This window comes from Apus apus, chromosome 2, assembly GCF_020740795.1.
Source record: "Apus apus isolate bApuApu2 chromosome 2, bApuApu2.pri.cur, whole genome shotgun sequence".
Taxonomy (NCBI): domain Eukaryota; kingdom Metazoa; phylum Chordata; class Aves; order Apodiformes; family Apodidae; genus Apus; species Apus apus.
The window spans coordinates 3,152,957-3,176,655 of NC_067283.1; the positions used below are offsets into that span (position 1 = coordinate 3,152,957).

A 23,699-nucleotide genomic window follows, 5' to 3' on the forward strand; every position below is an offset into this window, starting at 1 on the left:
CTTATCATAGAATCACAGGGGTTGGAAGGCACCTCTAGAGATCATCAAGTCCAACCCTCCTGCTGCAGCAGGAACACCCAGGGCAGATCTCACAGGAACGTGTCCAGATGCATCTTAAAAGTCTCCAGAGAAGGAGACTCCACAACCTCTCTGGGCAGCCTGTCCCAGGGCTCTGTCACACTCACAGTAAAAATATTCTTCCTCATGTTGAGGTGGAACCTCCTGTGTTGTAACTTGGTGCCATTTTCCCTTGTCCTGTCACAGGCACCACTGAACAGAGACTGGCCCCTTCTTGACACCCACCCTGCAGGTATTTATAGACATTAATAAGGTTGTCTCAGTCTTCTCAAGACTAAACAGCCCCAGGTGTCTCAGCCTTTCCTCATATGACAGATGTTTCAGTCCCTTCATCATCCTTGTAGCCTCCATTGGACTCTTTCCAGCATGTCCCTGTCCCTCTTGAACTGGGGAGCCCAGAACTGGACACCCCACTCCAGATGTGAGTTAAAAATGCATTATAAGGGAGAAGAGCACAGTGCAGTTGACATTACCCTGCTTTTTCGACCTAGTCCTGATTCTCCCCGGGATGAGCTGCAGCAGAACATTGCCAAGTCTCCATTTTTGGGGAAAAAGGGCTTATTTCAATAGTTACTTAACTGCACGTTTTACGATCAAGGCCTCTGCACTGGATGCATCAAGCAAGCCAAGACAAGCAACCCAAGCCAAGTTGTCCTTTTTGCTGTTGTGTTGGAGAAACAATCTCTAAGAACAACTTGACTTGGCAGTCTCAACGTTTTAGGGAACAAAATCTTTTGCTCCAGCCATTATTGGCTACTTACTGCTTTCCTGCACGAGCAGTTTAACTCCTCTTACGTTCTGGGCACTGGAAAAAAGTCAATTCAATAAAAATCAATGTAATATAACCTGGATTCTATGTTCTAGGTGGGATCCAAGGTCATGAAGTGCCACAGCAAACAACTCCAGGAGGCTCTCAAGAGAAAATAAGATAAAAAGCAAAGAATAAAGTTTCAAATGAGCTTCAGTGTAGGAATACAGAAATTCTGGAGGAAAAAGGCCCAAACCTTACTTGTGTGATGCTGAGGTTGGAAGTGGCAGCTAGAGCTGAGACCTTGGACTGCCACCAGCAGCCCTCTGAAGACAGCCAAGGTGTGTTCAAGGTGGAAGCCAAAAAAAAAAAAAAAAAAGGCAAGAAATTGTTATTTCTCTGCCTGCCTTGAGCGTGTCCAACGCTCAGAAAACCACTTTGCTGCTACAGGAAACCATGATGCATCCACCGTTCAACTGCTGTGGATAGTCTTGATCTCCAAGAGGAGCATTAAGGATGTTGGAGAAGCAGAAAGAACAACTCAAATGACCAGTGGGATGGGCCAGCTGCTTTACAAGGTGAGATGACAAGCTCAGGACCCCTCAACCTGGAAACAGGGAAGGCTGTTGGGGGCTCCTGAACAAGGTGCAGCAAATCATGAAGGCAATGAACACAGCACATGGAAAACTCTTCCTCAAATGAGTAGTACATCAGTTTAAAACGAATATGAAAGTTCTCATTTCATCAGCAGGTTGCCAGAAGAGCTAAATACATTTATGGATTCAGAGAAGAACTGGAGAAATTAATGGGCAATAGGTGTGCCAAAGGATGCCAGAGGGAATGGGCAGCCTAGTACCCACCACTGACACTGATGGTGGGAAAGCAGAGGGGAATGAACTGAAGATGCTGCCTTTCATCTTCTCCTGCATTATTATCTCCTGTTGCTGCTGGAAAAGAACATTAGTCTAGATAAACTTTTAGGAGAATGGGGCATTTTTCTGGACCAGAGTCTCCCAAATCCAGTGAGATGTGCTTAGATGATTACTTAACCCCTCTAGACTTCAAGAACAAGCAATAAGATTCAGTCCTTATCCAATCCAGAGCTAAACCAATCAGTAAGTGGTTCCTGCGTTGCATGGTGCAAAATTAAGGACCTAATTTCTGCAACAGCTCAGAAAGGCTTTGGTGTCACCTACAAGTCACATTCCCAGGGATGGGTTTGCTTGTTGAGGAGCCAGGTGTGAAAGCTGCATGGGTCTTCCCAGCACGGGGCTTGCAGTTCAAAGGCATCTTTACATATCAAAGGATAACATGGTTAAGAAACAGCATTTCATTAGCCAGGAAGTTCTAAATTGAACTCTTGATTGGAATAATTATCAAGAGTTACTGGAAATACCCAGAGATGCATTTTTATTCAAGAGAGTCTCCAGGGAGTAGAGGAAATTTGCCCCAAATAGGAGTTTCTGCTCAGGGGTGGGATGCAGCACATCAAAATGAAGTCCCACCTCACAGACCCACCACATTAGGTCCTGCTTGATGGCTTCAGTTCTCCTTTACTGAGAGCTCAGTGGGACAAAAGGGAGTTGAGACCAAGTAAATGCTTGATATCAACTGCTTCTTCTACATCAGTCTCCAAGTTCACTCTTAACTTTTACCTATTTTCTTAGAAAAAAAACCCATCTTATTCATATTTTCCTTAGATAATCTCAAGTCTGGAGTGATTTTTAAGACTGAGACTTGGTGGGGTGGCAAAGCAGATCCATGAAAAACTTATACATTTCAAAGCCCCTTCACCCTCTCCTGGCTTTTATGGCTGTGGAACCCATGAGGAACCTTTCCATCATCACAGGGGCATAAACTGGTAACATGGAAGACAAGAAACCATTTTATCCAGGAAATACTCAAGAAAGAACACAGTGAATTCTTCCTCTTCTTCCTAAACCATGGAAAATAATCCCCCAAACAAACAAAAAGAAAAATCTCCAGGGTGAAGATGACATAGAAATAATCTGGTTTATATTAGAGCTAAAGAAAAATATGAAATGCTGGTATTTGTGCTGGTCTCCTTGATTCAAGGAGGATGCTGAAAGAAATTCAGCAGAGAAGGTCAAGGGGGTGAAGTGGGGGCCTGGAAAAAGATGTCTTAGGGTGCATCACTTGGTTTTCCAAAGATAAAATTATAGGGGGATTAGAAACACAGTCTCCAAGGGCAGCTAGGGAAAACAAGGAACCTTCAGCCATGGTTTTGTAAGACCCAGCACCCAGAAGCTCAAGTCAGAGAAGCTGGAGTTCAAATTAAATTAAGATGTCAGCCCTTCCACACATCCCTGTGTCCCCAGCACGGCTGGAAGAAGAAGGATGGCAGGGATGGATGAAGCCAGAGGAAAGCAGGGCTGGAAGGAGGGAACATTGCTTGGAGGAGTCATTTAAGATCCGCCAGGAAAATGAAGAGATACACAGCCTGGGAGTCCCTGGGGATCTGTCCCAGGCCTGGTACTGCTCAAAATATTTTATTAATAATTACTTGCATGAATAGAAAATTTGCTTCTTACAGCTGCAAATGATACCAAGCCGGGAGGGACTTCAAGTACTTTAGAGGATGGGCTGGAACTTCAAAACAATCTTGACACGTTAGAGAAATAGCCTGGAAAAGAAAATAATAAAGTATTTGTTTATTTATTTTTTTTAAAAAAGGCTGCAATTTAGTGGAAACAAAAGGAAAACTTGCTGCTTGTGTAAGAACAGTCAAGCTGCAAAGCAGAGTCCACCACACTTGGTGATCTGGGGAGGAGGTGGGCTGGAGGCAGAGTCCAGGAGATGGTCAGATCTAAGAAGCTGCAAAGAAAAACCCCACCAAAAAATCACAACAATCCCCCAAAACGCAAAAGACCTGGAGCTATTTAGTCCAGAGAAGACCAGATTTAGGCAAGAGCTAGTACAACCCTCTTCCAATTATTTCAGGTGGCCTTTCTCCTTCTACTTAAACACTGAACTAGAAGGAGGAAGGTCATTCTCTTCCTCTCGGACTGCAAGAAGCAGCAATGGGCTGAATTGGCAGCAAAGGAGCTTCAGTTTAGCCATCAGAAAAACATGCTGATTTTTTTTTTTTATATACTTCAGGCAATTTTGGCTTTGGCACTTCAACTGCCAGCAATTTTTTACAGCTAGGTTGGGTAAGAACTACTGTGATTTATGCAGAGCTGATCCTGCCTCTGAGGATGAGCAAAGAGTGCTGAAAAGGGCCCTTTTTTTTTGCTCTGTTTTCTGGCACAAACTTCTGAAAGGTGTTGGTTCAAAGCTAGTAGTAGAAATGAAAGGTGGTTGTGGAACCTGTGCAGATTCCTGCAGGGAATCTGTTGAAACTCCACCACAAAGGCTGGATTTCACCATCAGCACGGGGACTTTTTTTGCACACAGAGCTGTTTTGATAAATAGGTATTTTTGTGTTTGTTTCCCCCCCTTAGTTAAGTGGAAAAAGAAAGGTGTGCATCACACTGAGCATTGCTGCACTCAGGAAATCAAAAAATCCCACCAGGTAGCAGAGGCAGAGTGAGACAACCTGTGTTTTAGATGTTTTTAGCTCATGCTCCCCAACTGGCTGCTGTTGGCCAAGTGACCCTCAGGCAGCTCTCATTTCTCTCATGACCAACCTGGCTGAGCTCAGCAGGGACTCACATCTTTGCAGCACACTTGTGAGCTCTCCAGACTGCAGAATTGCCCCAGATGACACAAGGTGGCTTTGGTGGCACAGAGGAACCAATGTCCATCTCAAAATCTTAGGTAATGCTCTGCTCTCCAGACCTTGTTTCTACAGAGAACATCAAGTACTTAATGTTCTCCTTCCCTTGTTTTTTTTTGACTCCTTAAAATGAACAACTGTTTGTCAGAAGGAAGAGATTTAGTCTTTAAAGAAGGGAGAGGTAAGGGCCAAGGTCAACAGAGCTTCAGGGTATGGGGCTGAATTTCAGCAGGAGTTGCAGGTCCAAGCAAAGTTAGTGGAATCTGGGATATCCAGCTGTGACAGATGCACTTGACTCCCCGTCCCCAAACCAGCAGCAGTTTGGTACAGGCTCCAAAGGATCATAGAATCATGGAATGGTTTGGGTGGGAAGGGAATTTAATCATCCAGTCCCACCCCTCTGCAATCTAGTGGGACACCTCCCACCAGCCCAGGCTGCTCCAAGCCCCATCCAACCTGCCCTTCAACACTGCCAGGGATGGGGCAGCCACAGCTTCCCTGGGCAACCTGGGCCAGGCTCTCACCACCCTCACAGTGAATTTCTTCCTAATGTCCCACCTCAATCTCTCTTCCAATTTATAGCCATTCCCCCTCATCCTGCCACTACACCCCCTTGTGAAAAGTCCCTCTCCAGGGAGGATGTAAATGTCTCCTGAGCTGTGGCCAAGCCAGGAACCTCCCCAGGAACCCCAGAGGAGCAGAGTGACACAGTGGACACCGGTGAGATGTGCGTGTGAGGAGTCTCGTGCATCCCTCTCCCTTGTATGCAATCTGACTACGAGCCAACCATTACATCCCATAAACACACAGCCCAAGCCAGCCACCCACTCTACTTACAGTCACAAAAAGCCTCCAGAGCCAGCAAAAACCATCAGATATGGAGGCTTCAAGGCTACAAACATCAACAGCTGCAACAAGAGAAGAGAACGGCCAGTCTGAAGGCACTGAGGGAATCCAATGAGGAACAGGAAGACCCCAGGCCAAATATTCCTACAGGACAGAACTATCACCTGAGGGGTGGGTAGACAATCTGTAAGGGTGTAACTGCCTAGGGATGGCTCTGCTTGGGTCAGCCCCTCTGGAAGCACCCAGCTCGAGCTGACCCTGCTGCTGCACCACTCCATTAAATTAATTCTTTTTATAAAATCCACTGCCCGAGAGTCTGCTCTGGGGTTCAGACTTCAAAACTAGCACCAAACACCCAGATGGAAGGAAAGTGAAGTGGGAACCAGCAGGATGAACCTTTGAAATCTTAGCTAAGTTCTACAAAGACTCCTGTGTGCACCTGTGATCCTTTAGCTATAAACACATATAATTCCCTTGCCTTAAATGATTGACAATGTCTGGGACTAGGAGTGGATCCAGCCACACCCAGACTCCTCCCCAAGAAGCTTAGAGAGCAAGGAGGTCCAATCTGAACCTCCTGACTCAATGGGAAGGTCTCCCTTACCTTTTTGCTTCTCCAGTCCCTGTGTAAATCATTCTATCCCCACTTTCCCTCTGTATGTTTCCCCCATGCATTAAGTGACAGAGTGAACTTTGCCATCAAACTGCTAAGTTGCACTTTTACCTGAACACCCACCTGTGACAGAGACATGAGACCTGAGGAGGAGAGACCCTCAGGGTGTGGGCTGAAGCAAAGTCAGTGGAACCTGAGATATCCAACACATTCCTGCTGCTCCACACCAGTGACTACAGATGACGTGAGGAGCTGATGTGGAGGATCCTGGGTCAGCCCTGGCCATGGAAACATGACTGACTGCTCCCTACAGGGAAGACAGTGAAAACAAGTGACCATTTCACCAGCTACTTCTCTCAAAATGAGACACTCAATGAAATAACACAATACAGCAGAAAAAGAAAATAATTTCCCACCCCCAATGTTATTTCTCTAAAAGGTGGAAGCCAGCCCTAGAAAGGGTAGGTTTAGGTTAGACATTAGGAAGAAATTCTTCAGTCTGAGGGTGGTGAGACCCTGGCCCAGGTTGCCCAGGGAAGCTGTGGCTGCCCCATCCCTGGCAGTGTTGAAGGGCAGGTTGGATGGGGCTTGGAGCAACCTGGGCTGGTGGGAGGTGTCCCTGCCCACGCAGGGGGTTGGAACTGGATGATCTTTAAGGTTCTTCCAACCCAAACCGTTCTGTGGTTCTCTGACCTCAGAAGCATAAAGGGATTTTAAAAGCCACCCCCAGCTGCTTCCCACAGCCATTATTCAATGCAGTGGTTCACATGCAGCTGTTCCAAATGCCTTGCTAAGTTGACTGAGAAAGGATCCTGGGTTTGTCCTCTTGCTTTTTCTTTCCTTTGTGAACCTGCAACTTGGTTATGACCACTGACATGTTACTTTTATTCTAGGACCTCACTGGTTTGGCCATGTCGAGAGGACACTGAGGGTGGGGGTTTGCCAGGGAAGCGCTTGCCCCCCCCTCCCTTGAAGCTCAGCAACAGCAAATATAAACATCCAAAATCCACAAAGCTACATTCATTTAAGAGAAGAAAAAAAGCTTTTCTTACACCAAATGTCCAGTGCTCTCAATAGAATGGACTTTTTCATCTTAAACAGTTTTCTTCAACCAGCACCTGTCAACCCAAAAAGCTCTGTCGATCGAATCCTCTCACCAGGACATTTCCAGAAGAGTGGGGTGCTTCTCCCTGGAAGCACAGCCATCAGCTCCTTGCCCTGTTCCATTCCTGAGGACCTTCCCAATCCTCTTCAGTCTTTTCGTGGTTCATTTTCCAAAATGCATCAAGGAGAAGTCATGCTGCCCAAGTGATGGGATGGGTGGCTGAGGCAGTGGGAGAGGGGAGAACTCTGCCTTGTCCTTTCAGAGGGTGCACAATGAGCTGGAAGAAAAAGAAAGCCCAAGAGGAAGGGCAGCCCCTTCCTGCCTGAATTAAGGAATTAATCAAGGAATTTTGCAGCTTAAGACTTGGACATAATGCTAGGGTGGGAGCTGCAAGTGTTCACAAGCTGCATCGAGCTCAGCCCTCTCCGTGTCAGACCATCGTTTGGGTCAGGACAGGGGTTTTCTTGGGCTGCACCATACTCTTTTCAAGGGCAGATACTCATCATGGCAGAAATACCAATTAATACCAAATTAATGCCCACCCCACTGTCACTCTGAGATGCCATCTTCATTAAAAAAAAAAACCCACAACATCCCAAACTGACAGACTGATTGCACCCATGCAATCCTATCTACTTCAGAGGGGTCACATAGACTTTTATTAAATTCAAGACTGGGTCCCTTTAATTATTTATACAATTTTTAAACAGTTTGAACTTACCACAGTTAAGCAGCTAGTGTCTTAAAAGCAGGTGGAAAAGCATGACTGTTTCACAACTATATTATAGAAATTAAAGTATTTATGTGGATGTTAAGTAGGGGTGGGACAAGCAAAGCTTTATCTTCTCCCGATTTAAATCCCAGGCAGCGTTCCATTTGGAAATCACACCAGATGGATTCCAGAGTGCAGCTCAAGGTCATCTACATACTGTGTTCTGCTCCAAACTGTAAGCATGATCATCACGAACCACACAAAGCCCTCGACAGAAATTTAATACACTGTCAGATACTTGGTGATCTCCTGGAAGAGCACTTTGCACGCTGCGTGCCCCGGAGTGCAAGGACACAAACAGCCCTTGCTTCGAAGTGATGCAGTGGGAAGGAAATCCCTCCCCACGCTGACAGACATTTATGCTGTTGCTTTGTAAATATGTGCTGTGTTTGTTGTTTGATGGCCAGATGGTTCATTTAAAATTGTCTTACTCTAGACAAGTTCAGTCACTCACCTGCAGCTGGGGACAGACAGCTCGCTGTTCCCCACCGCAACATTCTGGGCACTCTATTGCCAAAACAACCAAAGACCACACCTAACCTTATTTAGAACTTGCCCCTCCCAATTATTTTTTTTTATGAAACCACTTATACTTGTGTATTAACTTTACTCCATTGCAGGGTTTAAGGCTTATTTTAACAGAAAAGTGTCACTAATGAGCAATACATAACCAGGTGTCAGCTGCTCTATTTATAACGCCGCGAGCTCCAGCCTCCTCCCAGCACTTGGGCTCAAGGTGACAGCTTGACCTCGACAGCAGCAGGTCCTCAGCACCCGAGAGCAGCCCCCTCCCCCTGATGTTTGACTTCTGAACAGAATATGGGGGGTTTTATGCACAAAAACCCAACATTGTTTTGTTTAAAAGACAGGCAGACTCTTTTCATGCTGCAGCGCAACACTCTGTGTGAAGGTTCATCCACTGCTGTGTGTCGGATGACTCTGAGGCAGCCACTGACTCTCCCTCTACCTCAATTACACTAACTTTTCCCTACAGCACGTAGTCCCTAGAGTTCCTACTTTTCCTGCCTAGCATTTCTTGTGCTTCCTCCTCAAAGGCAGTGCTCCCAAGTATGGGAAATGCCAGGTTAACTGTCTCAGGCTGAAGATAATTCAACAAGGAAACCCTTCCACTTTTCCTTTTCACCTTAAACAAAATCCATCAACCAGCATTCCCACAAGGAAAAGCCAGCATTTTTCAACAAAATCAATTTTTTTTTCTGTAACAAAAGGTCTAAAAGACTAATAGATTAGACTGCTGAGCCATCACATCTGCTGACTTGCACTAACACCACATTTCCAGTATGTTACAGAAACGATGTGGGAATGTGTATTTGGGAAAGAAAGCAAAGCAGTGAAAACTCAGCCCACTGGGGGATTTCCATGGAGATCTGGGAAGTCCAGCTTCTCACATAGGACAGGAACTTTTCATGCATCTTGAGGAAATGGTGACAACCTCAAATCATGTGGAAATTTCAAACTATTTGCCCCTCCAATGACTATTTTGTAAACCCAGCCCAGCCGTGCTGAGGCATCAGGCTCCACATAGGTCAGGAAAAAGAAAAGCATCTTGTGTGTAGCCTTGAAAGGGATAAAAGCTGATCTAGAAATTGAAGGAGATTTTTAGTTTTCCTGCTTGTTTCCCTGAAGCAGCCACAGCTTTTTCCAGATGTAGAGAAAACAGCATCTGCAGATATGTACAAAAGTTTATTTTACAAACAGCAACTACTTTTGAATAACAAAATTGCAAAAACATAAGAGCATAGAAAATGAGCTCAGGGGTGCATTTCTTATCCAAAGCACAATTTCATAACTTCACTAAATAAAAATACTCCCCCCTGTCCTGCCCTCACATCCCTCCCTCAACCATCTACCAGATGGAATTGCTTTATAAGGCTTGAACTCAGGATTTGAAATAGACATCAGTGACACTGCAGTAATTTTGGGCAACTACAATTAATTGATTCTATTACCTTTACCTTAAAAAGTCAACTCAGATACAAGATATGATAAAAGACTGATTCTGGAGGAATTTTCTCTCTAATAAGTATTATATGGCAATGTTTGTATTAGTATATTTTGTTACACCACTAGCCTACTAGTTCTATTTTCTCAGCAAGGGAAAAAAATCAAGTTGAACTACAACAAACATTACCCGGAGTTAGCAAGGAAATATTTGTTCAGAACTCTGAAATGGCTGCTACTGTTAGAGATGTGTCCAGAAGTGTATATGGACTTGAGGAATAAATGTACTTAAAAAGCATAAACAGCTTCCAAAATAGTGATTTGAAAGGGTTACATGAACACACTTTTTCATTAAACTACAAGAGCAGGAAATCCAGAATTCTGGATTCTTCTAGAAAGTGAAACACCTGTATGACCAATTAGTTTTAGGAACCTGGGTCCAAATGTCTTACTCATGGACAGAAATGGAGGGCATCAGTGCAGCCTTCAAACCTATCTTTGAACTTCCATGTTTCAGAAATGTGCCAAAAAGCTAATTTTGGAGAGCTTAATTCAGCCAAAAGAGACAAGATGAACTGGCATCTAAGCAAGAAATCACCACTTTTAATTTTCAAAGCTGTTGGGTCCTGATGAGACTTAAAAAAAAAATAATCATTTTCAGTATTTGAAAACATTTGAGAAAATGAAAACATCTCAAGGTATTACAGAAAGTCAGTCATGAAAACTGTTATAATACAACAGTACTCATTAGCTCTAATCAAGCTAAGTCAGTCTGTTTTTTCAGTACAGACCCCACTTTTCAGGTCACATTATGCCATTAAAAACTGTTTCTTAAGTTTCTAAACACTGAAAAAAACTTTACAAATTCTTTTTAAAATCAACTCAGAATATTGCAAAAATTACTCAAAGCTCTTCAGCTTAATTCTATGGGTTGGGTTTGTTGGGTTTTTTTGCAAACCACTGACCTGGAAAATGGCATCATTTTTGGTACTAAACTTTAAAGTATTGTCCATGCTTTTTCATCAGGCATACAGTATTTTTTTTGTATCACTTTAATAATATATAGATCAATATCTGCAGTATCAATATCTGATATTCCCTATAGCAAATGGGATACATCTACAGTCATTTTATAAAGGAACCATTATGGTTTGTTTTCTCAAAAAAACCTATAATTACATTAAGTTTTAAAAAAGTGTTTTGAACAAACTCATGATATACTCAACAGTTTACAACACTCAACTTCAAAATGTGCCCAAGTATGCCAAGCACTGTAATATGAATTAAAATTAACTGCAAAAAGTGTTTAGAAACACTTTTTTTTTAGACTCTTCAGAACATTGCTGTTTATCACAAAATTCCATCTGAAACACAGAAGCTTAGACAAGTTGGAGATTGAGATTGAAACTCCTTCATCACACTTTTGCTCACTGCTTGTCAGTGTGATAATTCCTAGGATTAAGACAGAGTGGCAATCTTTGTTTTCATCACCCAGATGTTGTGTAAATACTATATTTATACAATAATTCACACACAAGACAGCAGGGAGCCCATCTTCCAGCATTTACAAAAAGCATTTTAATACACCAGAAATGGCTGCCTTTCTAAGAAGTTTTTTCTTCACAGTTGTACAGTTGCTAGCAGAGATTTAGCAGGAACAGGCAGAAAGCCCTAAGGTGTTTTAACAACTTGAAAGACAGCCCTGATGGCTGCACCCAGAGAAATGGTGGCAGCAAATTCACCTAAGTGTCATTCATGGCTTGGAAAATCCAATTCAAGGAAATAAAACTGTTGGAGGTTTGTGGGGTTTTTTTTCCCCATTTTGTAAAAGTAGCATTTGACATAAAAATGAAAGTCAGTTGAGCTCAGTTACTTCTCTCTGTGAGGACACAGTCAGTTGAGTTCACTGTGAAACAGCAACGTTTCAGTTAACTCGGTAAACACCCTTCAACTTCACTTGGGACACTGTCACAACGGGGTGTTTTTAAACATAACACTGAAAAAAAAATGATTAAGCACAGTTTCCATCATCAAAGACACATTTTCAGCTGTATCTGCTGCTTCCACTGGGACTGTTGTTAGAGTAACTGCGATCGCTTTCACTGTCAGAGCCGTAAGATCTACAAAGAAAAGATGAAAATGCCTCAAAAATCGTTATTTTGAACTTCAAAACCGCACCACGTAAAAGCACTGCCAAGATGGAGAAGATTCTAACCAATATTTTATATTGCAAGCATTTCCCAACTCAGATAATTTCACAAATCCTTGCTTTATAGACTGCAATTTTTTGTTTGGAGAAAGGGCTGAAGAATCAGGCCCCTTAACAGCACCAGGAGCGTGTGACTGTCTGCAGAGTGGAAGTTGGAGATGAAAATGTTTTGGCTTAACCAGCAGAATTCCAAGCTCAGCACCTGGCCAAGCATCAAGACAGAGTCCAGATGGTTTCAGACAAGCCACAGGACATACTCAAATTAGACAGAATAAACTTTCATTACAGATTTTCTAGCCTTGTGCCTGGTGAGGCAGGTTTCTAAATGAAACTTGAGCATAACCTAATCCAATCCTTGTTTCTCTGAAGCTTCCCAACATCGAAACACAATGAATTTATGAGTCTATTTCCACACTCTTGGTTCATCTCCATCATTTCCTCTCAAACACAGGATGAAAGTTGGCTTATTGTCAGAACTAGATGGGGAAACAGGTAAGAGTAGAAGTCCTTTTTGCTACAAAGTTGTGAAAAAATTAGTACAAGGACAGCAGAGGATGAAAATTTACAGTAGTCTTAGAGATCTGACTGATTTACCACTGACTAATGTGGGACATATTACAAGGTTCAAAACAAATAATCACTGATATTTATATATATAAACCCCCCCTCCCATCATTGCACTTCTGGGCTTTGTGAGACCTCACTTATACCTACATAATTCCCTTGCACTGAGTGGAGTAAAATTTCTCCTAAATTCATCTGAAGCACATTGGACTTGCAGATAAAATGCTCTTTCAAAATACATTCTAGGAAGTTAAACATTAATTTTGGACAGCATTGCAATTTTTTATTTCCCTTCCAGGTATTTCTTTCAAATCCACTTTTGCAGTCTAACCAAAAGAATTTAGCATCCAATGGAATTCTTTGCATACCAGGTTTTTAATCCATAACAGGGCACTTGATTTAAATCTTGAGAGCTAGTTCATTATAGTTTTTAAGAAACAATGAAAATTATTTTAAAAAACCCAAACATGCTTATTTTGAATGCATACATGCAATTAATTCCCCATCCTCAAGTTTAGTATGTCAGAAATTCTGATTTCCTCACTCACACCCTTGCTCTAATCGTAACTGTTTTTAATTACTACTTTTGGAAACAATGGGGGGTTTTAATGTTTGAGGGAAAAACAAGCAAGCCTTACTCTTCCTGAATACCCTAAGTATGTATTTAGCAAATTCTTTTGCATGAATACAGTGTCAAAAACATACCTGGATCTCCTGTCATAACTTCTAGACCTTCGATAACTGTCACTCCTTTTACTTCTGCTGCGACTTCTGCTGTAGTAACTATCATACGTGTATGACCTACTTTAAAGGGAGAAGAAAGTAACTGTAAATGTACAATTTCTTGTCTAAAACACTATTTATGTTAAAATCTATGATTTAAAGATTTATATACAGAGATGAGTGACTACATAACATTACTTTTCAGGGATGTGGCCAATAGAATAATTCTGTGTTTTATAAGAGTTGAAATACAAGAACAGGTCTCCTCAAAACAACAGTAAAACTGACATTCATCTAGAAAAACAAAATGAAAATAAAATGCTTGGTAAATTAAAGCTTTGTGCTTTCTCTGCAAACTGTAGATGCAATAAAACCCCTGTTTGCTTGCACTTCTGAAAACAAGTAAAAAAATGACACCATTAATAACCTGATTTTATTTCAACTATCAAAGGAAAGGTGTTCACTCTTACTTAGCTGCCAGGATGATTTGGTTACTTCCAGCTTTTAAACGTGCCTTAGGCTGATTCTGCTTTGATTCAAGTTGGGATTATATTATAAGCATCATAAAGAGAGAGTCTTATACTAAGGTATTTTTATACAAGTACATTTTTTGCAGAGTTGGTACAAAATCATAATCCATACCTGGATCGACTGTGATGACCGTAAGAGCTACTTCTGGATCTACTTCTACTGTAGGTTCGACTGAGAAAACAAAAAAAAAAACCCAGACATTTGAAGTTAAACAAGTGCTGGGGAGCAGAGGGAGAGTGGGAGTGAGAGGAGAGGAATGTCTTGCTCAGAATTCCTTATCCATACTACAAAACACTAAAGAACGTTATTTTTTCAGTACCAAAATCTTGAAATCCGACTATTCCAACTTGCACTGCAAAGCAACTTTGAAGTTCAGAGGCTGAAGCAGCAGAGAGCTGTGCCTAGCGTACTGCTTTTACAGTACACCCCAACACTGCCAAACAGTGCACACTACAGTACACACCAAACACAGCTGGAGAAACTTACCTGCGACTCTTGTAACTGTGGTAAGAACTACTTCGACTTCTGGACCGGTCTCGACTGTACCACCCTCTGCTTCGGCTTCTTGTAGAGCTCCTTGACCTACGATCATTGAACAACTTTGAAAAGCACCAAACAGAACACAACTGAAGAGCAGAGCAGCAGAAAATAGGACACTGAAGTATTACAAGGCTTTAACTTGGAAGTTAAATATTGATTCCATACTTGCTACATGATACAGTGCTGTTTAAAAGAAAAACACTGGTTGAAAGAGAAAAACATGCCCTGAAAATTTCGTGAAATCATAGAATGGTGAAGGTTGGAAGGGACCTGAAAGATCATCAGGTTACAACCCCCCTGCCATGAGCAGGGACACCTCCCACCAGACCAGGCTACACAAGCCTCATCCAACCTGGCCTTGAACACCTCCAGGGATGGGGCTTCCACAACCTCCCCGGGCAACCTATTCCAGCACCTTCCTACCCTCATGGTGAAGAATTTTGCGTGATGTCTCACCTAAATCTCCTCTCTCTCAGTTTAAAACCATTACCCTTTGTCCTCTCACTGCCCTCTCTGGTGAAAAGCCCCTCCCCAGCTTTCCTGGAGCCCCTTCAGGCACTGGAAGGTGCTCTAAGGTCTCCCTGGAGCCTTCTCTTCTCCAGGCTGGACACCCCAACTCTCAGCCTGTCTCCAGAGCAGAGCTGCTCCAGCCCTTGGGTCATCTTTGTGGCCTTTCTCTGGACCCTCTCCAACAGCATTCAGCAAAGCATTCAAGGTAACAGGGTAGGCACAAGCTTCTTACCTATAGGAATATGTAGAACTTCGGGATCGACTTCTTGAGTGACTGTAAGACAGGGACCTTGTTCTGTGCCTGGATTTAGATTCAGATTTACTTCGTGACCTGCTGAGACTCCTGGACGGGCTGTTGTCATCTCTGCTTGGAGATTCTTCCTCACTGGAGCTTTCTTGGTTCCTTGGTCTTCGATTTAGCCTTGCTGTTTTTCTAACTTCATCAAACAAAGATCCAGGCCTCACTTTATTTTTAGCTTTTATTTCAATTCTTAACCCTGCTGGTTTAGGCTCTGGTGCTGAAGCTGCATTTTTTACTTCTGTGGCAGCACTAACTGAGGCTGGTGGTAGATTACCAACCCCTTGCAAAGGCTTCCATTTGTTATCTATCATATTGCTTTGTGGATTTTCAGTAAATTCACTTTTTGAACTACAGTCCTTAGCACTAGACACGGGGACACAGTTATTTTCTTGCCTTCCCGTTTCTTTTTCTTCTCTAATAGTAAGAATATCTATAATATTGTTTCCTAGTTTGACAGCATCTTGTTCGGGGGTTTCAACCTGTAAATCTTTGTTTATGCTAGCACTTAAAGCCTGAGATTTAGCAGTGAGAATGACAGGAGACAAAATGTCCACGTCAACCTTCCCTGGTGAGTTACGATCTGGAGTACAAATCTCCATGTTGTCATCTGTCTGAATAACATCTTCCAATCCATTCTGGTTACTTTCTTCAGCTTGTTTCATCTCATTTTTGCAAGGGGTGACATTTATTCCTGAGTTTAAAATACTGGTTGAAGCACTTGTTTCAAGGCTATCTTTATTCAGGCTACTGTGATCTGGTGAGGCATCACATGTAGTGCTTTTACCTAAAAGGTTTTCATCCACACTGGGCTTTTCACCGTTTCCCATTTTATCTTTAACCATTTCATCCTTTTCATGAACTTGTTTATCCTTTATGTCCACGATAAGCTGCTTTTCTTTTTTATCATCCTTGATAACTGGCTTTTCATTTATCTCATCATCATCATCTTCTTCACCAAACTCCAAGGGGGGCTGCCAATGAAACATTTCTTTTCTTTTCTGGACTTTGTGTTTCTTCTCATTTTTCCCTTTGGATTTTTCTTTTGCTTTTTTTGAATGTGATTTTTTGAGAGGTTTTTTTGATCCATGTTTGTGTTTTTTGGACTTTCCTCTCACGTTTGTTGAGCTAGAAGAACAACTCTCAGATTCAGAAGACGACAACTGTTTGCTAGTCTTCCACGTACAATCAGAATCCAGAAAACCTTCTGAAGAATTTGATTTTTTTATCCTTTTGGTAACACTGAGCTCTGTGTCAGATCCTGATGTGGCTTCTCCTTCTTCTTTACTAGAGGAAGGTCTGGAATCTGCCCTATTAAGCCTTGCCTCCCCTCTTTCAGAATTTGATTCTGAGTCCCATTTACTACCTGAATAGGATCTTCGTTTAGTTTTTGCACCACCTCTAGGTTGCTCAGAAGATTTCTCCTTGGCTGCTTTCTTTTTAGCATGATCAGAACCCCGCTCACACTGGGCTTTCTCCTCCCCTCTCTCAGAACTTAAGCTATTTTTATCCTCTTTCTGAATATTTCCACCTAATTGAAAACAACCTTCCTTTTCTTGGACTCCTTTCATTTTGGGAGAACGTTCGCTGTCGGTCGAGAAGTCTGAAGATGATAAACTGTCACTCTCTTTCAATCCTTGAGAGGACTCATCGTAGTCTTTTGTACACTTATAAGGGAGAGTACTTTCAGAGCTTGTTTCTTGCCTCAGCTTCAGAGACCGAGCTTTTTGATCACTTGATGTGGATTTCCTTTTGTTTCTGTGCCTCTCATCATCACTTAGGGAATAAGACGACGTTGACTCGCTATACCCTGACCTGTCGCTGAGGTATTTGTTCGGTGATGGTGACCTGCCAGAAGAATGGGACTTTGTCCTAGAGCTTGATGGACTTCTAGATCTTGTATAAGATCTTGAGTATGACCTACTTCGAGAGGATCTGCTTCTTGATCTGGGCCAACTCTCTGAGCTTCTGTCACTACGGTATTTGGAATAACCGCTTCGGTCGCTCTCCGAACTCCTCTGTCGCTTGCGACACGAGGAAGAAGCATTTGCCTCTTTAATGACCACTAAATTGTAATTAGCTTGTGTGGGTATTAAATGGGTCGTTTTCGCTTTCATTTCCTGAATTCGTTCATAAGATGGCTTCCATGGTTTCTGCCCAGGTTTCCACCTTGAAGGAGGTGGACTATCACTTAAGGGAATGACAGGGAGGTTTTCCGGGACAACTGGTGGTATGACAACTTTTTCACTTGGGAGTATAACTGCTCTTACAGGCTCAGCAGTCTTGTTCAGCTTATTTTCATTTAACCGTGTTGAAACATTGCGTGGAGAATTGGAAACTGTCTTTTGATGCCTAGGGTTAGAACTTGACCTTGACCTACTTCGAGACCGTGATGATTTAGAAGCTGATCTTGATCTAGAACTTCTCCGGGAATAAGATCTTGATTTAGACCTAGATCTGGATCTGGACCTGGACCTGTAGTATGATCGAGTCCCTCTGCTTGATAAGGTTGATGAGCTCTGGTCTTCCTTATCAGATTTAGACCAGTCTCTTTTGGATGAACGTCTAGAAGACAGTGAAGAAGAACGAGATTTCCTCTCACGATCACAAGATGATTTTGTCCTTCTAAGGAAGGAATGAGAGGATTCTACATCGGATGAGGCTGATGTTTTCTTCCTTTTCATTTGCTTGTGTTTCTTGATATGTTTCTGCTTTTTAGATTTCTTTTTGTGTTTCACCTTCTTTTTCTCTTTCCTGTGCTTTTTGTGATGGCTAGAATATCTGGCAGTACTTAGATCAGAATAACCGTTATGTGACCAAGACCTTGACCTCCGGGATGCACTTCTTTCATCCCATCTGCTTGTACATGGGTCACTCAACCTAGAACATAAACAAGCCCTGCACTCAGTGGAAATTCTTTAAAAGCTTCAGGTAGATGATGTATCCCATTTCCAATGTAATTAATTTAATAAAAATGAATTAACATACACACACCCCCCCTTTACTGGCCGAGAATTGCGTTGTGACTGAGCTTGTTGCACTCCTCTGAATAGATGGATAGGTGGAATTACACCACTATCAAGAGAGCTTCTTCTCTATAAGAAATTAACTGGCCAACATGAGCAAATTTTGTATATTTTAGAACCTGTGTAAAGAGAATTAACGTTTTAACTACCCTAGTCCTCAGGACTTTGACCTCTAAAACTACAGGATTCTTAACCACATTTATATTTAAATGTTAAAGCTTCATCTTATTTAGTATTTATAAAGCTGATACGCTGCAATACAGAAATATACTGAACACAGTATACTAAAAAGACCTATCAGAAACATTATTCAATTATTAGTAATTATTAAATAATTATTATATATAATATTCTTCAGTTTTCCTTTTGAAGTTAACTATCGTAATGTGATAGAAGCTCCTCTTTATCACCGAGGTATAAGGAATTCTGGAGAGCTGGCTTCCCCCACAGAGCTTGCAGAAAGAACATGTCATTAAAACAATCAAGGATTGGTGGATTCAATGGTCTGGTTTGGTAACCAAAGAAACCACATAACCAAGTTTGAGGCTACAGGAATGGCATGACTTGCTCTGTGGAAAGCAACAGGAAACTGGACAACGTGTTACTTCTTACATGAGTAACCAAGATGGCACCATCAGAAACAACTCTCCTGACCTTCTGACACTTTTCAGAGCGTGTTCACTTGGTGTCACGTTAGCAAAGCAGAAAGGTTTTCAGAAAATGTTCCACTTTTGGAATTCCATGGAACGTGTTAACCACAAAGATTCTTATTTTTATACAGGAATGACATGGCACATCTACGGAATCTATTAACTTTGAGTCAAAACCCAAGATGTTTAAAATTTTTGGTGAGGATCTTACTTATCTCCTTTACTCCACTTCTCTCCACTGGGTGGTCTGTATGTCCGTAACCTCTGCATTTCCTCCTTCCAGTGAGGAGGGGTCTCACTGCTCTCATCATCATCAGATTCTGAACACGATCGTGACCGAGGTGGGGTGTGATACCTCTGGGAAAGCAAAGACAGAGCTGCATGTTGTTTTTTTTTTTTGTTAAAAGAGGCTGGATAATATAGAAAAATATATGTTCTCTCACACAGATGCTGCATGCATCTTTGTAACAGGAACAAAGACACTGATTTCCTGCCAAAAATACCCACTTTGGGGATGCTTGTATCCCACACGTGAGATTTATGCAGCTAAATGTATCTTTTCATGCCCTGAGAGCACTTCACAAAGCTGGAGAGGGGCCATGCCTGCCTCAGTTTCCCTCTGTGATTCAACTGCTTTTTGTCTCTCAGTTTTGCAGGCCCAGGCCTAGGAGTGGAAAGGTTCCCATGAGAAAGGGAAAGGCCCAGTAAGCTCTGAGCTGGTAACAACCTTGAAAGGTACAAACAGAGGCCAAGCTGATGTTCACAACACCAGCTGCTCTCTGGTGTTGAAGAACATGGAGCCCAGTCCAGCCACAACCAGGCCTGAAATGGAGATAAGTAAGAATGAACAGATAAGCAAAAGAGTTTGCTTGGCGGGAACAGAGCCTTCATGGTTTTTCTACTGTTTTCCTTTTATTCTCCAATGAGAGATGTTGGAGGTACAGCTAAAGTGTTCAATGACAGCAGTCAATCCACTTTATTCTATGAAAGCCTGGTCCCATCTCAGACTGGGAGACTCCTGTACACTTTCCCAGGAGGTTGCTGGACCTTCTCCTCTCCAGCAAGGACACCTGCCAGAGAGACTAATTCTCAAGAATTAAGACCCACCCAGGGACATCCAGCTCTGATGGACAAGGGTGAGATATTAACTCATTGATTGTCTTTATTAGTGCACTTAATATTAGAATCATAGAGTGGTTAAGGTTGGAAGGGACCTCAAAGTTCATCAGGTTCCAACCTCCCTGCTAGACCAGGCTGCACAAGCCTCATCCAACCTGGCCTTGAACACCTCCAGGGAGGGGGCAAACAACTACAAGGTGTTAAGCAGCAATTGTTCACTGTTAAGTTTTAAATTTAAAGATTCTAGAATCCTTTAAAAATCAATAATTCATGTTCTAGGCCTAGTATAAAACTTATTACTAAGTAAGTTGCCAACATTTTAATGGTTAACTTTTATTGTTTGATCTACCTACTAGCAGTGTACTTTCTGGTTACAATTACTTTTTTTGCATTCTAACTTTAAGCTTCTGTTCCCATCTCCCAGCTTCCCTAGAATTTGACTCTGCTTGTGTCTCCTAAGGGGTTTAAGACCCTGGTGTCATATGCAATAAACCTCAATCAGTGCATATATGTCCCCTCTGCCACCCCACCCTCTCCAGGACATGGCAGCAGCTAATCCGTTTTTACAATATGCAAAAGAATCACAGAAGAGGTCACAGATTCCATTTAGAGATCACCTTTTGGAGTAACAGTTACTGCAAATAACCAACTATTTTTTCAGGGTACAAAAGCACAGATGTTCCATTTCAGTCAGCAGACACTTAACTGCTTGTCTAAGTAAAGACAAGCCCTATTCCAAAAGTTATTGCTGTTCAGCTCTTCAGAAATAGGAATCCAGTTTAAAATCCCTTCCAAGCAAAACAAAACCAACAAATCTTTCACAGAAGTGTAATGAAGCTTCATACTTAAAATAAAAAAAAAATATATATATGCTTAGGCACAGTTTTTAAGAAGGCAATAAGAGCTACTTGTGCAGTAGAGAAAAACTTCATGTTGCTAACTTGTTATTTTCCACACACTTAGGTAAATTCTGTGAGGAAATTAGATGACCCTTGACTCAAAGAAAAACATCTGGATTTCACTTGATTATTTTGAGCCACTTATAAAAGGAAGCTGTGGAAAAAATATTGCCCACAAACCAGGAAATATTAGTATATTGGCTTATTCAGTTAATTACGGGCTCAAGTCTTCATGACACCTTGTTTTATATTAAAAAAGTAATCTGTCATGAAGATCTGAGGCTTCCCTACCCTTTGAGCTGAAGCAATGACTACTTAAAAAAAGCAGCAGCACACATTTACAGATTAATGGCACATAACAGGTTGTGGAAGTTTCATGCTCCTTCCTAATTCTCTCATAGGGTATAAACTCAGGTATCTCTCAGAATCTGAGAGGATTCAAAACTGCAAACAAATATTTTGAAAAACATCAAACAAGTTCATCCTGGATAGAAACTTGTTGCCAATCAGACTATTAGAGATGGTAGAAAAAGATGTTCCTCCAACTAATTGCTAGCTCTACATTATTTCTGATATTACTGGTTTTCATTCTTAGTTTTGCCAAGAGGATGCCCAAACTATGCAAAATAAGATCCAGACACCCAAATTCCTGGTGAAAGCCAATTCCACTCAGCCTTAAGCTCCTTTTCCAGAAGTATTTACAGAAATATTTCAAAACATTCCTATTAAAATGTTACCTCTAGTGGGTATCACAAATGTCAAATCCAAATTAAAGCTGTCAGATGCAGCCATGACAGCTATCAGATTGACTGTGCAGGCTGGTAAATCAGGGCTGGTTCTGCAAGACCCTGGTCCATGTTATGGACATCTAAGGTGTTCACTTTGTGGCTTAAAATAACTGCATCCTGGGGATCAGTAGAAAAGTATTTCTCAAATCCACTGGCCTTCACATGAGGAAAATCAAACTCAGGAGTCTCAGTTAAGACCACTCTAATGAAGAGTGCCTTCAGCCTTACAGATACTGATCTCTATTTTCTGAGGAATTCCACTTGCAAAAAAAATAAATAAATCTGACAGGACTAAACCTTAGTTTGTTTTATGGTTACCCAAATGCAACCTGCTAAATGGATCCAGGAAAACATTCTGAATAGGAAGTATACGCTCAGTCATGGCAGTCTAGAATGTGAAATATACCAGAATCAAATGCACAGTTACAAGAACTCTTACTTTCTCCCTATTATACTGACTGGAAAACAGTGCAGCTGTGCAGTGTTTTGGACCCTGTACTGTGGGTTAGTAGAGAAGAGACAAGAAAACCTGAGTACAGTGGAATTAAGACAAAAGAAGTCTTCAGGATACCAAATAACTTGAAGCAGAAATGCAATCTGCATAAACAGTGGCAGCCTTCAGGGAAGAAGGTAGAGGAAAGGACCAAGTCTGCACATCTGTAAAAATGTTTCACTACCAACACTGCAAAGTAGTAACTTCTTGTCCATGCAGGGTCATCTGAAATTACACAGACTTCATTCACATCAGCTAGGACTGCTGATAAAATTTTACTACCTACATTAAGTAGCTAAAAAAAACAAAACAAAAGGTTGACTTAAAATGTCAAAAAAAGGACCAAACCAATGCAAGTGATTCTGCCAGAGCTGCCAACAAAATGGTTGTTTCTCAGAAATAGAGGCACAACCTTCAGAAGGTGCAAATACTTGGGAGGATAAGCAATACACATCAGAAGTAAAATCCAATGAGTGCATAAGAGTAAAAACTCTTGTCACTTGTCATCACTTTAGATCTTGGGGCTCATGAGGGATGAATCTGGCTGAACTAACTTCCACCCTTAAAAAGAAATAAATTTATTCTTATATATGAAGACTTTTCGTAACTAAGGACTAATAATTTGTTTTTCCAAACCATCTTTAAGTAAAAATACAGTAACAAGAATGAAGGGGGGGGGGGGGGGGGGGGGGGGGGGGAAGCTGTCAGGTAGCTCATTTTGCAATACAATATTTAAACCTAAGTTAGAGTCTACAACATGTAGTTGACAAAGATCCCAAGGAAATTCAAAGCGCGAGGTGAGAGAAGGGTGAGAGGAAAGGGAAAAAAAAAAAAAGTCACATACTATTGTGCCTCTTCCTTTAATTTTTCGTCCAGATTTGGAGACTGATGGTTTTTGGTCAGTCAGAGCTGGAGTAGCATCAAGAAGCTTCCTACAGAAATTAATACAATATGAGGTTACACAGAAAACCCCCCAAAATTAAGTAAAACTATTTTTAAGTTGATATTGCAAAATATTAACCTTATTTATTTTGAGATAGCAGAATTAAGAATTCAGTGAAGTCTCCAGGAAGTAAAGCAAAACACGCAGTTTGAAACCAAAGACAAATCAAGATATACTTGCTTTAAACTACATGTGTAGCTTATCTGACCTCTCTAAGTGTAAATGTGAACAATGAAATTGCAAAGCTAAATTGGCACATGGCTTTCCTAAAGAGGTTAACTTGTGTTTGGTGCACAAATCATGAAGACAACATGGACAGGGAATGGCAATTCACCATAGTCCAAAGGTTCTAAAGCCTTGCTTCTTTCCTAAGCAACAACAGGTAATTCATAGAACCACAGCAGGGCTAAGGTTGGAAGGGACCTGAAAGATCACCAGGTTCCACCCTGCCTGCTATAAGCAGGGACACCTCCCACTAGACCAGGCTGCATAAGCCTCATCCAACCTGGCTCTGAACACCTCCAGGGAAGGGGCTTCCACAAC

General features: G+C 41.8%; 1 protein-coding gene across 8 annotated transcripts in view; it reads right to left on the bottom strand.

Moving 5' to 3' along the window:
- Positions 1-9,586: 9,586 nt before the first annotated feature.
- Positions 9,587-23,699, bottom strand: part of NKTR (natural killer cell triggering receptor) — a 45,655-nt gene continuing 31,542 nt past the window's right edge. For 6 of the 8 annotated variants that reach the window (XM_051612324.1, XM_051612323.1, XM_051612329.1 and 3 more), the window contains 7 exons: positions 23,058-23,145; positions 19,126-19,271; positions 15,173-18,118; positions 14,377-14,472; positions 14,002-14,061; positions 13,342-13,440; positions 9,587-11,983 (listed from right to left, as the gene is read on the bottom strand). In XM_051612324.1, coding sequence (XP_051468284.1) covers positions 11,908-11,983; positions 13,342-13,440; positions 14,002-14,061; positions 14,377-14,472; positions 15,173-18,118; positions 19,126-19,271; positions 23,058-23,145 — 3,511 coding nt within the window. In that variant the 3' untranslated portion in view covers positions 9,587-11,907. The remainder of the gene's footprint in view (positions 11,984-13,341; positions 13,441-14,001; positions 14,062-14,376; positions 14,473-15,172; positions 18,119-19,125; positions 19,272-23,057; positions 23,146-23,699) is intronic. The other 2 variants (XM_051612327.1, XM_051612325.1) reach the window with 1 other exon arrangement.